A 12940-nucleotide genomic window follows, 5' to 3' on the forward strand; every position below is an offset into this window, starting at 1 on the left:
AATGTGGTCTCTCAATGAATGAATGAATGAATGAATGAAAGCAAAAATATCCCACTCCTCCTGAAGGCATCTGTATTACTTTCCAACTTACTAGCAACTCAGTGAAGTTGTGACTCCCACAGCTTGGGAACGCCCAGCTTTTAGGAAACTCCTGGATTTGCATCCTCTTGCATCCCACTGTAGTCCCTGGATTCCAACTCAAGGTGGGGAGGAGGGCGCTTATTTCCAGTTGGCTTTTGTGAATTATTAAGAGCGGTGAATTTGCCCTCGGGTCCTGGGAACGAAGCCTGGAAGTGAGGCGGGCCAGGAGATTTGTGTGGAGTGTGTGCAATGTCCACCCTTGTGGTGGAGAGGGGAGAAGGCCAGCTCAGCAGAATGGGAAGGGCAGAGCAGGGTGCACAGATGCGTCAGGGGCACAGTGCTGCCAGCAGGCCTAGCTTTTGGCAGGTGGGGGGGGGGGGGTGCAGGCTGCCCTGACCAGGCTTGTGGGGAGCAGAAGTCGCAGGTCGTGTAGTCCGCTCCTGGAGCTTGTGTCCCTGAGGCAGGCACCCTCAGAACTTGGCTTGGGGCTCCACTGGCGGCATGGAAGTGCTTGAAAAGGAAGCAACCCCAACCCTGGTCTTCAAAGCCAGAGAAAGCAGGACCCTGGACAGCGCTTAGAGGCCGCTGGGGCAAATCGCCACTTGTAATGAAGCTGAGATCCCAATCTGTGGGGCCACTTTCGTAAAGTTGGGCAGAAACGGATTTCCCAGAAATGGACACCTGTTATCATTCACCAAAATAATATAACTATCTTTGAATCAAGAGGAACATAAAAAAGAATAGTCTTTTGGTTCATATTCTTTGAATAAATGGGGGGGTACTAATAGATTCATACCCGAAGTACAAAGGTGGTAGCCAGGGGCTGGAGGGAATGTGGAGTTGTTTAATGGGTATAGTCTCAGTTTTGCTAGATGAAAAGAATTCTGAGATTTGTTTCACAAAGTGAATGTACTTAACGCTACTGTAAAGAAAAACTTATTTTCATTTACATTAAACACAATACTCTGAATGCTACACTACTTCTGACCCTTCTGGTCACCACATGTGTACACATCCAGCAATTCTCCAGCACCAGCTGGGTGTCCTGCAATTCAGCTCAGTTCTGACACTACCCACCTGGAGGGAGCCTCAGATCCCACCAGTTGAAAGCTCAGTCCTACAACACTGCCTCTCCTCCCCGCTCTTTAGATGCCAATCACAAGTCCAGACTGTACCTGTGCTTCTGACCCACCAGCAGTGAAGCAGAGGTTCCCAGACCCCATCTTCCTGATTGTTAGAGTGCCTCACAAAACTGAGGAAAACATTTTACATATTAGAGTACCAGTTTGTTACAAAAAGGTATAACTCAGAAACAACCAGATGGAAGACATGCTTAGGGCAAGGTATGGGGAAAGGGAGCAGAGCTTCCATGCTCTTCCTGAGCAAGACTGCCACTCTCCCAACAACTCCTCATTCACCAGCCTGGAAGTTCTCCAAACCCAGTGCTTTTGGATTTTTATGGAGGCTTCATTACATACATGTGATTGATTAAATCACTGGCCATGGTGATTGAACTCAATCTCCATAACCTCTCCTCCTCAGAGAGGTGGGGGGGGTGTGGCTGGAAGTTCCAACCCTCTAATCATGAGGTTGGTTTCCTTGGCAACCAGCCACCATCCTCAGGCGCTTTCCAAAAGTTGCCACATTAACATAAATTTAGGTGTGGTTGTAAGGGGCTTGTTATGAATAACAAGACACTCCTTTCACCTTTATGGTCCTGGAGCTATTTCAGGAATCTATGACAAAAGACTAAATACGCAAAAAGATGCTCCCATTGTTCTTATTCCTCAGGAAATGCCAAGGATTTTAAGAGCTATGAAAGAGAAATCATGGACCAACACCAAAATATAGAATAAACCACAACATCACAACTACTAAACTATATACCTAAAAAATGGTTAAGGTGGCAAATTTTATGTTAGGTGTATTTTACCACAATTTTAAAAATTAAAAAAAGGCAGTGCCCAACCTGCAGAGTGACTGGGAAGCTCCCTCCTCTCTGTGAAGGAGCTCCTGGCATAGTATAGCGCTACGGGATCGCTCCATGGGTCTGGATGGCTGGACCAGAACTCAGTCCCTGTGAAGACACTGGAACTAGAATCAGGGTCCCAGTCCACTAGCATTGGTGCTGCTTCCAGAGATATTCCCCTGACCTTCCTATTAGGAAGGATGGGGATCTCATTCAGTTGACTCTCCTTTCTACCCTGAGGAAATGGGGACCTCATAGCAGTTACTCTGTACTCTCCAACTCTTCCTTGTCAGGGCACAGCCCTTTGTAGAGATTATTATCGTTACTAGAGAAGGGTGATTCTTCTTTTTCTTGAAATGTCATCTTTATTCTCTGATAGTGGATATAGATTTCTTTTTTTCATCTTGGAGCTTTTCTACCCGCTAAGTCCCCGTTCTGTAGCTAGTGTGATACTCCATAGGGAATGCCTCTGCAACCCCTTGCCTGGCTCTCCTTTCTTTGATGTACCCTTCCCTGTCCACCCGTATTCACATCTTCATTATTAAGATCTACTATAGTTTGCTGCCAGTAGTTGTAAAAGGAGTGAAAAATAGTATTAGCGTTCTTTTTCATGGATACCTGGTGGACAGCTGTAAACATATAAAATACTCATCCATTATCATTTTGCAGTTTCAAAAATTGTAATTATTACTTAAAAATATTTCAAAATGAGAGGTACCTGGGTAGCTCAGTCGATTAAGTACCCGACTCTTGATCTTAGCTTAGGTCTTGATCTCAGGGTTGTGAGTTCAAGCCCTGTGGCTGGGCTCCACACTGGGCGTGGAACCTACTTAAAAAAAAGTCAAAGTAAAGTGGCTGGCCCAGACCCGAGTGTTGGAACTTGAAACAACCATTATGTTAGAACCTCTTCACTGTAATTTAGCAGGGCAGAAATTCAGGTGGCCCGGGGATCCCATGTGCAACTGGCAGTTTTGTTGGGACCTGAGCCCTTAAGCTGTGGGGTCTGTGTTAACTCCGGGGAATTACTGTCAGAAGTGAGTTGAGTTGTAGGACACCCCACTGTTGTCAAAGAATTGAGAACTGTTGTTAGAAAATGATACACCATCTCTCCTTGATTACTGCAATAGCCTCCTCGCCAACTACAAATTTAGGAATTCCCACAACCCCCTCAGTTTCCATAATTCACTAGAGAGACCCATAGAACTCAGTAAAGTACTGTAGTTATGATTACAGTTTATTATAAAGGATGCAAATAACCAAATGAAGAGGTACATAAGGCAAGTTCAGGGAGTGGGTCTGCAGCTTCCTCCAGGCAAGTGACCCTTCTGCCCATCCAAGTGTTCACCAAACAGGAAGTTCCCTAAACTCTGCTGTTTAGGGTTTTCATATGGGCTTTCACTGCAGAGGCATGATTAATTAAATCATTGGCCATGGTGATTGAACCCAATTTTCAGGCCCTTTCCCCTTTCCAGAGTCAGGTTTTAACCCTCTAATCACATGTATGGTTCCTCTAGTGACCAGCTACCATCCTGAATGAAGCTAGTTAGGGGCCCCTCTAGGAGTTACTCCATTAGCATAAACTTAGGTATGGTGGAAAGAGTTTATGGGTAACAAAAGACACTTCTATTGCTTAGGAAATTCCAAGGGTTTTAGACAAAGATTAAGTATGTTTTTTTATTGTGCTCCAGGCCACCCCCTAGTCTTTAACCATGGATCCTTATATATAAGCAAAAAAGATCATATCTGTCTGAACATAACAGATAACAGCAACATTTGGAAGAGTCAATGTGGGGTAGGAATAGGAGGCTTTTAACTCAATTTCCCAATACATCTGGCCATCAATATCAGTATTATAATTTTACCAACAATGTAGGTATAAGACCATATTTCATTATGGTAAACATAATCTGAAAAATAAAAGTCAAAAGATACTGGCCCATGGGACGCCTGGGTGGCTCAGTCATTAAGCGTCTGCCTTCAGCTCAGGTCATGATCCCAGGGTCCTGGGATCAAGCCCCACATTGGGCTCCTTGCTCAGTGGGGAGCCTGTTCCTCCCTCTGCCTGCTGCTCTCCCTGCTTGTGTGCTCTCTCTCCCTCTCTGACAAATAAATAAAATCTTTAAAAGAAAAAAAAAGATACTGGCCTATTATTAGAGTCCCATTCAGTCCAGGCCATCATCATACTGTATGAAAATATCTCCTAGGATAAGGCCACTCATGTTTACAGGCTTTCATTTGATCTTGGCAGGTTCCAAAAGCAGGAGTGGCCTCAGTACTACATAGCTTCACTCTTTCAGGCATCTGATATAATTGAGCTAAGACATAGTATCATCTCCTGCTTTGAGCCTCTTTCTAAGTGTTAATGAATTTGAGTTTCCTTCATTATATAAAAGTTATTTTTCTCTCCATTTATACCCACACTTTTCCACCTTTCGAAGGGACATGAAGTTCACTCATTGTGCAGCTCTAGATTGCAGACAGCAATATTAGTCTAGGAGGTACCTCCCCCTCAGCCCACTACCATTCATTTAGAGTAGGGTTACACAGATACAGAATTAGTGGGCTATTTTTACTATTAGACATAGCTGCATTCACTGTTAATCATGGTTTTCCCAAATAGGGTAAAGGTACATTCCATCAGGTCCTTAGGAATTCTGACATAAGGATTTAAAATATAGTTTCTTACTTAGGAATCATCCCTGCTTCTGGAACTTATAGCTGTAGCCTTGGTCCTGCAACCATTAGGTAAGAAAAAGAAAGTTGATGTGATAAGGGGAAGAAAGAAAAATTACAGTTTGGCCCAGTGATGGGTATTAAGGAGGGCACATACTGCAATGAGCACTGGGTGTTATAGGCAAACAATGAATCATGGAACACTACATCAAAAACTAATGAAGTACTATATGGTGACTAACATAATAAAAAAAAAAGAAAAATTACAGTCGTTAGTTATCTTCCCTTAGCCCTCCTTACGTTGAGTGTGAGCAAATACTCGTGAAGGCATGTAAGCCAGCCTTCATGTATGTATCTCCCTGTTACAGATGAACAATGTTTAATTGCCCATTCCAATTCTCTGTCAAACTATTACTATGAGGAAGATACCTCCCTACTCATTGTTGGACATTATGGGCTGTAAAGCATGTTCCTTGGTCTGAAGAAATAGGACTTGCTGATCCAAATTGGTGCAGTCTCCTCTCTCATGGTTCTTTTATAGTATTCTGAACATTTGCATCATATAGGTAATCTTACTTTTATTTTTTCTGAAAAACCACCATACTGTTTCCCACAGTGGCTGCACCATTTTACATTCCTACCAGCAGTGTACAAGTGTTCCAATTTCCCCCTGTCCTTGCCAACATTTCCCCATGTCCTTTATTATTTTCTGGGGTTTTGTTTGTTTTGGTTCTTTGATAGTAACCATCCTAATGGGTGTGAGGTTATACAATATTTATATCCTTCAGTCATAGGGGCAGTGCCAACTAATGTCTAATAGCAAGCTAGTAACTGCCCCTCAAATGGAAACCCTCTAGTCCAAAGTCCCAGTAGTCATTACTGTGGGGCATTCACAGGCTTTGCCATAAGCTCCAGTTTGTATTCCACATGGGTCTCTGGTACACAGAATTCGCCCATAACAGCACTCCACTTTTTATTTTATACTGTGTGGGCTTGGGCAATCTTATTTGTTCCCATTTAGCAATGTCTAACTAATACTGCATGAAGGGTGGATTTACATGCCTGGAGTTTTACAATACTGGGGCGGGGAAACATTACCAGACACAATATCCATCCATGTAATACACTCAGAGGAATAGAGATCCAATCACTTCATGTAAACATTCTAGTTTTCACCCAAATCTCTACTTTAATCCTATCAACACTTAACATGTCTATATTCTCTTGATCTGATTACAGCTCCTGTTAGGGATGCACCAATGGGTTTTGATACCGCAGTGCACAAGGTTCCCTTGTCTAGGAGCCCCAAAAACTACTCTTCTCCACTCCTGCACCATATGTAAAAATCAGGCATAAAATATAAGATTCTATAAATAAACTTATAAACTTAGTGTTTATAAGTTAGCCCTGAATAAAAACATTCAAGGTAAACATTCAAAGAATAGAAGTTGAAGGCAAAACTTCCATGTTAGTAGAGGAAAAAGAAAGGAATAAAGACAAACCATTTGATACAAGAGAATGCAAGAAAGTTGAAAAAAAAGAGGCAAGGAAGGTGTGGTTAACAGCACACAATAAGCTGACAGAAGGAAATCTGAAAAATATTGAGCTATATAAATATTAGACAAAACAGATTAAGATAAAAATGTTATGGATATATGGATAATGAGAATCATTACATAATAAAGACATTTACCAGAAATACAGAGCAGTTTTCAACTTATATATACAACAATACAATCTTAAATTACATGAAGCAAAAATGTGCATAAAAATAAAGAGAAATTGGGGCGCCTGGGTGGCTCCGTCGTTAAGCATCTGCCTTCGGCTCAGGTCATGATCTCAGGATCCTGGGATGGAGCCCCACAGCGGGTTCCCTGCTCAGTGGGAAGCCTGCTTCTCTCTCTCTCCCTCTGCCTGCCGCTCTGCCTACTTGTACTCTCTATCTCTCTGTCAAATAAATAAAAAAATCTTAAAAAAAGTTATTGACAATAAAAAAGAGAAATTGCCAGATCCACAATTATGGGAAATTTAAAAACCATTTTCAGTGATTGGTAATTCTATCAGATAAAAATATAAAAATAGGATAAGCTAGATTTAAACATCTAAGGAAAGAATTCTACCCCAATATTTAGAGAATACACTTTCCACTCAAGCATATATGGAACATTACACAGACGGACAGACAGATACACACACACACGCACACACACACACACACACACCCACGCACACAGATGCACAGCCGGTCACAAAGTAAGTCTCAGTAAAAAACAAAGAATGGAGATAATACAAAGCATTTTAAGAAATAACCTCCCAAATCTGTATGTTTGAAAATTTGAAAACATACTTCTTTATAATTCATGAGTCAAGAAAGAAATCATGAAAATGAGAAAATGTTAGGAACTGAACAACAGGGAAACACCATGTATCACAGCGCAGGACATGGTGATAACTAGTACACAGAGAATAAGTTTTAAACTTAGATACAGCAATTAGAAGAAACATTTTTTAAAACTCTTAATGCACTGTCTTACCTAAAAATTTAGAACAACAATAATACAAACTGTATATCCAAAGAATGTGGAAAGAAGAAAAGACGGACAATAGTAGCAAATAAAATCAAAACAGTATTAACAAAGAAAAAGGGTGCTTTGAAAAGAAAATTTCTGGTGAGACTGGTTACAAAACAAAGCAAAACAGAACACAGCTATCCATAAAATACAATTTCAAATTAAAGAAAAATGAATAACTTGGAAAGGTGTATCCTACAAAAACCAAGAAGAAATTTTAAAAAATCTGAAGACTCAAAATTAAAAGAAATTTAGGCAAAAATCTTCCCAGCTCAGTAAGGGAATGAAAATTATAGGCCAATGCCCTTTATGCTCAGAAATGTAAAATTTCTAAGTGTGAGCAAACGAAAATAAATTTATTTAAAAATAAATACATCCTGGGTGCCTGGGTGGCTCAGTTGGTTAAGTGACTGCCTTCGGCTCAGGTCATGATCCTGGAGTCCCGGGATCGAGTCCCACATCCGGCTCCCTGCTCAGCAGGGAGTCTGCTTCTCCCTCTGACCCTCTTCCCTCTCGTGCTCTCTATCTCTCATTCTCTCTCTCTCTCTCAAATAAATAAATAAAATCTTTAAAAAATAAAAATAAATAATAAATAAATACATCCTGACCAGGTAGGCTTACCTTAGAAATATAATAATGATTTAATAATAAAATCTGTTACTGCAACTCATCCCATGAACTGATGTGATGCATTTAACTGCCATTCATGCACATTAAAAAAATCTTAAAACCTTAAAAATGTATGCATTAAAGTCAGAAACATAAAAATGCCTGCTTTCACCACCTCTTTCAACATTATGTAGCTATTGCAGTAAACCAATGTAACACATGTACACATATTACATGCACAGATACTGACTTCTCATGACTATTCGGTTAACTTTTCACATAGCAGCCTTTGAAAAATCTAAACTATTATTTTAAAAAGCCCCCAAACACACTATAGTTTTTTAGTTTCTTTTTTTTAGAAAGTAGTTTTAGATGTCAGAATCTCAAGCAAAGCTATGTTCACCAAATTACTCTTCACACTTAGTTCCATTCAGAGAATACTGTAAGGAGCACATCTGAATAGTGTCATTTGTTTGAACCTAAAATGTTTTGTTTCCCTGAGATGTACCTCCTCGGAGAGGAAGAGGCAAAGGCTTTAGCCTGTTTTGCTTGCTCAGGTGCTACTGTGAGGAATGTCCAAGAGCTCTCTCCCTTTATTTCCCCTAAAGGTGACTTTCTGTGCAATACCTTTATATTAAAGGGCAATATTACATAAAACTATGAGCCCTTTGAAGGTTGGCAAACTGTAGAAAATGGTGAACAGGAAAATGGTGCATCCAAAGAATGACTCCCTCTTTTTCCTATTCCAGAAACCAACACCCGACTATCAGGTCTTCTCTTCCCCATTGACAAGTGCAAAAATTCTTAACACATTTTACGCACAAACTGCATTTTTAAACTTTTAAAGTTGCTATTTCATTTTTCAGTGGATTTTTTTTTTCCTGTTTGAAAATGGTCTGGGTAACTTGGATTAAAATGCATTATAATTTTTCTCATTAAGACTCGTGGGGGAAAATTTTTTTTTAACCTAACGGTTAACTGAGCTTTCAAAAGTGAACTGAAGGGGCGCCTGGGTGGCTCAGTTGGTTAAGCGACTGCCTTCGGCTCAGGTCATGATCCTGGAGTCCCTGGATCGAGTCCCGCATCGGGTTCCCTGCTCGGCAGGGAGTCTGCTTCTCCCTCTGACCCTCTTCCCTCTCGTGCTCTCTATTTCTCATTCTCACTCTCTCAAAATAAATAATAAATAAATCTTTAAAAAAAAAAAAAAAGTGAACTGAAGCCAAAGAAGCCAAAGTTGAAAGACTTTCCCCGAAGCCGCCACGGGACCACCAGCAAATCACGACTAGAAAGAGCCCGGCCAGGCTGCGCCCCCAGACCCAAAGGCACACACCCCAGCGTTCCGCGTTCCGGGGCTCCGCGACGACGCGCTGCCTGACCCGTAGGAGCCGCCGTCGGCGAGCGGGCTCCCAGGCCACGACGGGTGCCGTCCTCTCGCCGCACCCCGCCCCCCCCCTACCCCGCCACCGATCCCTCGACCGGCCGACATGGTTGAGGCGGATCGCCCCGGGAAGCTTTTCATTGGCGGGCTCAACCCCGAAACCGATGAGAAAGGCCTAGAGGCCGCGTTTGGCAAATATGGCCGCATCAGCGAGATTCTCTTGATGAAAGATCGAGAAACCAACAAGTCCAGGGGCTTTGCGTTCGTCACCTTCGAAAGCCCCGCAGACGCCAAGGCCGCCGCCAGAGACATGAACGGCAAGTCCCTGGATGGTAAGGCCATCAAGGTGGCCCAGGCCACCAAGCCGACGTTTGAGAGCGGGCGGCGGGGCGCGCCGCCGCCGTCCCGCAGCCGCGGTCGCCCGAGGGGCCTGCGCGGCACCCGCGGGGGCGGCGGCGGCCCGCGGCGACCCCCGTCCCGGGGCGGGCCGGCGGACGACTGCAGCTACGCGGGGGATTTCGACCCGCGGCCCTCCAGGGCCCCTATGCCCATGAAGCGCGGGCCGCCGCCGCGCAGGGTCGGGCCGCCCCCCAAGAGGGCCGCGCCGTCGGGCCCGGCTCGCAGCGGCGGAGGAATGAGCGGGCGGGGTCCGGCCGCGCGCGGGAGAGATGGCTATGCTGGCCTGCCGCGCCGGGAACCGCCACCCCCGCGCCGCGACCCCTACCTGGGCCCCCGGGAGGAGGGCTACTTGCCCAGAGACGGCTACTCGAGCCGAGACTACCCGAGCGCCCGCGACCCCCGCGAGTTTGCTCCGTCGCCCCGAGAGTACACCTACCGCGATTACGGCCACTCCAGTGCCCGCGACGACTGCCCGTCGAGAGGCTACGGCGACCGAGACGGCTACGGGGGGCGCGACCGCGACTACGCGGACCATCCGAGTGGAGGCTCCTACCGAGATCCCTTCGAGAGCTACGGGGACCTGCGCAGCGCCGCCGCAGCGCGGGGGCCCCCGCCTTCTTACGGCGGAGGAGGCCGCTACGACTACTACCGCGGCTGCTCGCCTGACGTCTACGGCGGCGGCCGCGACAGTTACGGCGGCGGCCGGAGCGACCGCTACTCGAGGGGCCGCGACCGGGTTGGCAGAGCCGACCGCGGGCTCTCCCCGTCCTTAGAGAGGGGATGCCCTCCCCCGCGCGATTCTTACAGCCGCTCTGGCCGCAGGGTCCCCAGGGGCGGAGGCCGCCTGGGAAGCCGTTCCGAGAGAGGGGGAGGCCGCAGCAGATACTAAGTACCGACAGACTTGGGACCAAAATTCCGTTTGCAAAGAAACTAACGAAAAGAAGAGTCTGTGTTCTGGTAAACTACCCAAGGACTAGTACAAGGAAGAGTTGTTTTCACCTTTTAAGAATTATCTGTTAACTTCTTCTCCATAATTTTTGTGCTTTGGGGAGGAAAAAGTTAGAACTCGTTTAATTGCGTTTTGGAATTGTTAACGTTTCTTTCAACAAGCTCATGTTAAAAGTATAAGACTTGAACCTGCGTACTAGTCTTCTTATATTTTCAAGTAAAAATTCTTCTAAAGGCTTCCTCGCTTCTAAATTTTCGTGATAAATGAGACAAACAGTTCTAAGATCTTTTACAAACATCTGCCCACCAAAAATGGAAAAACGGATCATTCTGTTAATTCAAACCAACTAGATTTTTGGGGGAGGAGTGGGAGGGAATTGGTGTATACTACTCTTAAGATTTCAGGGTATCTTTCAAACCCAGGCTCAATGTTCCCAATATTTTTTAAAAAATGACCAGCAGCAACAACAAAAATCACTTAGATGCTTATTTAAAGGAAGTTCTTTTCACTTTGTAAGTAAAAAAAAAAAAAAAACCAGTGGACAATGCTGGCCATATTTTGTTTTTTTGCCTTTTCTTTGGGAATCTGCAGGACCTCCTGTCCCCTTTCTCTCAAAAATACTGTTCATGTGTGTTGAACAAGAACGGAATACTAAATTAAAGATTTGACCAACCAACCACACAGCTGCAAAAATTCCAGACAAACATCAATTAATAGCATTTATTTTCACTACCAACAAATTACTAAGAAATAAGTAGAAAATACACCAATAGTGGATTTGGGGATCATACGGCTTCCATTTCCAACTCCGAACTACTTGCCCTTGGTTCTAGAGCCAGCCCCTGGCTCTGGTGGAGAGAATTAGGCTTCTGCCCCCAGGGGTGGAGGAATCAAAAAAGTGAGCAGCATCAGAGCTCAGAAGCTCAGAGAATTCCTGAGAGAGCTTGGCATTTCAACATCTGAGGATTTTCATCCTGGTATGAGGGACCTGGGTCTACCTGTTCACAAAAGGCAAGGGGATGGGTTGAATGTTCTGTACTGTTAATGTGGGGGAGAAGGGCTTGAGCAGACAAAGATCAGAGAGGCTTCTTCCAGAGTGCCTCAGGAGGGATGTAACAGTCTCCTCTTTCCACCCCAAGCTCAGGGCAAGAAGCACGTTTTCCAGTCAGCGCCTGTGGAATTTCCCAGTTTATTTGAGAGGAAGGTAATTGTACAGTCCAGGAGCTCTAGTAGCCACCAGAGAAAAAGGATCAGGTTAAAATAGGATTCCTGTTCTGCGTAATAATTGCTGGAGGAAACAGACAAGCACCTGAACAACAACAGCAAAGTACTTAAAGAGATCTGAATGTACCACACTCACATACACAACTCTAAAAATATGGTTTTTTGATAAAATAATAAAGTAGGTGAATTACAGGAGAGGCTGCGTTAGTGGCCCAGAAGATCAAATGCAGGAAATAGCTTAAAAAAAAAAGAAAAAAAAAGGTCCAGGAATCAATCTGGCAAAAATGTGTAATAGCTTTATGGAAAAATTGTTAATATTTATTAAAGGACCTAAAAGAAGACTAAAATTGGAGGTGTGTATCATGTCATGGTTGGGAACACTTTTTATTCTAACTATTCTCAATCTCACCAAATTAATTTGGAAAATCAATACAACTTCAAATGAAGTTACAACATGACTTTTCCACACAGCTCTCTTCTCTTTCTCAGTAATACCCATTTATATGTGTGATCAACGATGGAATACTGGGTAAAAGATTTGGCCAACCGGCCACAAAACGAAAAAAAAAGTAGCTTCAATTCACTACAAGCAAATGATTAAGAAACAGGTAAGAAAAAGACACTGATGGGGGATTTAGCTAATAATCCTAAAGCTTATATGGTGGAATAAAGAGCAAGAAGAGCCAAAGAAATTCTGAAAAAATAATTAGAAAAGACTCACCCTACCAGATATCAAAACTTGTTACAAAGTTAGAGTAATTTAAGCTGTGTGATATGAACAGACAAGGATAGACAGACCAACAGAACCAAAATAGTGAGCCTAGAAACAGGCCCACTTGCATATGAAAACATGATATATGACAGATGTAGCTTTGAAAGTCACTGATGAAAGGATGGACTTTTTTTTGTTTTTGTTGGCTATCTCTTTGCAAAAAGATAAAATGAAATTCACTAACCCAGCATACACAAAAATACATTCTAGATGGTTTGAAGATAAAAATCTGAAGAGGAAATTTTTTAAATACTTAGAAGAAAATGAAGAAATGTATCACACTGGGGTAGAGAACTTTTTAAGACATAAAACACAA

At 43.5% G+C, this 12940-nt stretch overlaps 2 protein-coding genes across 2 annotated transcripts in view; one reads left to right on the top strand and one right to left on the bottom strand.

The window, feature by feature from the left end:
- LOC113914671 (60S ribosomal protein L39-like) overlaps window positions 1-10244 on the bottom strand; it is a 32639-nt gene extending 22395 nt beyond the window's left edge. Inside the window, exon 1 of the mRNA XM_035722959.1 lies at window positions 10116-10244. The gene's annotated coding sequence lies outside the window, so the exon portion shown is untranslated. The remainder of the gene's footprint in view (window positions 1-10115) is intronic.
- RBMXL2 (RBMX like 2) lies at window positions 9300-11179 on the top strand. Its single transcript, XM_027580095.2, has one exon. It carries the CDS (start codon window positions 9387-9389, stop codon window positions 10566-10568), a length of 1182 nt encoding a protein of 393 aa, XP_027435896.1. The 5' UTR covers window positions 9300-9386; the 3' UTR covers window positions 10569-11179.
- The last annotated feature ends 1761 nt before the right edge of the window (window positions 11180-12940 follow it).

Source organism: Zalophus californianus, chromosome 11, assembly GCF_009762305.2.
Source record: "Zalophus californianus isolate mZalCal1 chromosome 11, mZalCal1.pri.v2, whole genome shotgun sequence".
Taxonomy (NCBI): Eukaryota; Metazoa; Chordata; class Mammalia; order Carnivora; family Otariidae; genus Zalophus; species Zalophus californianus.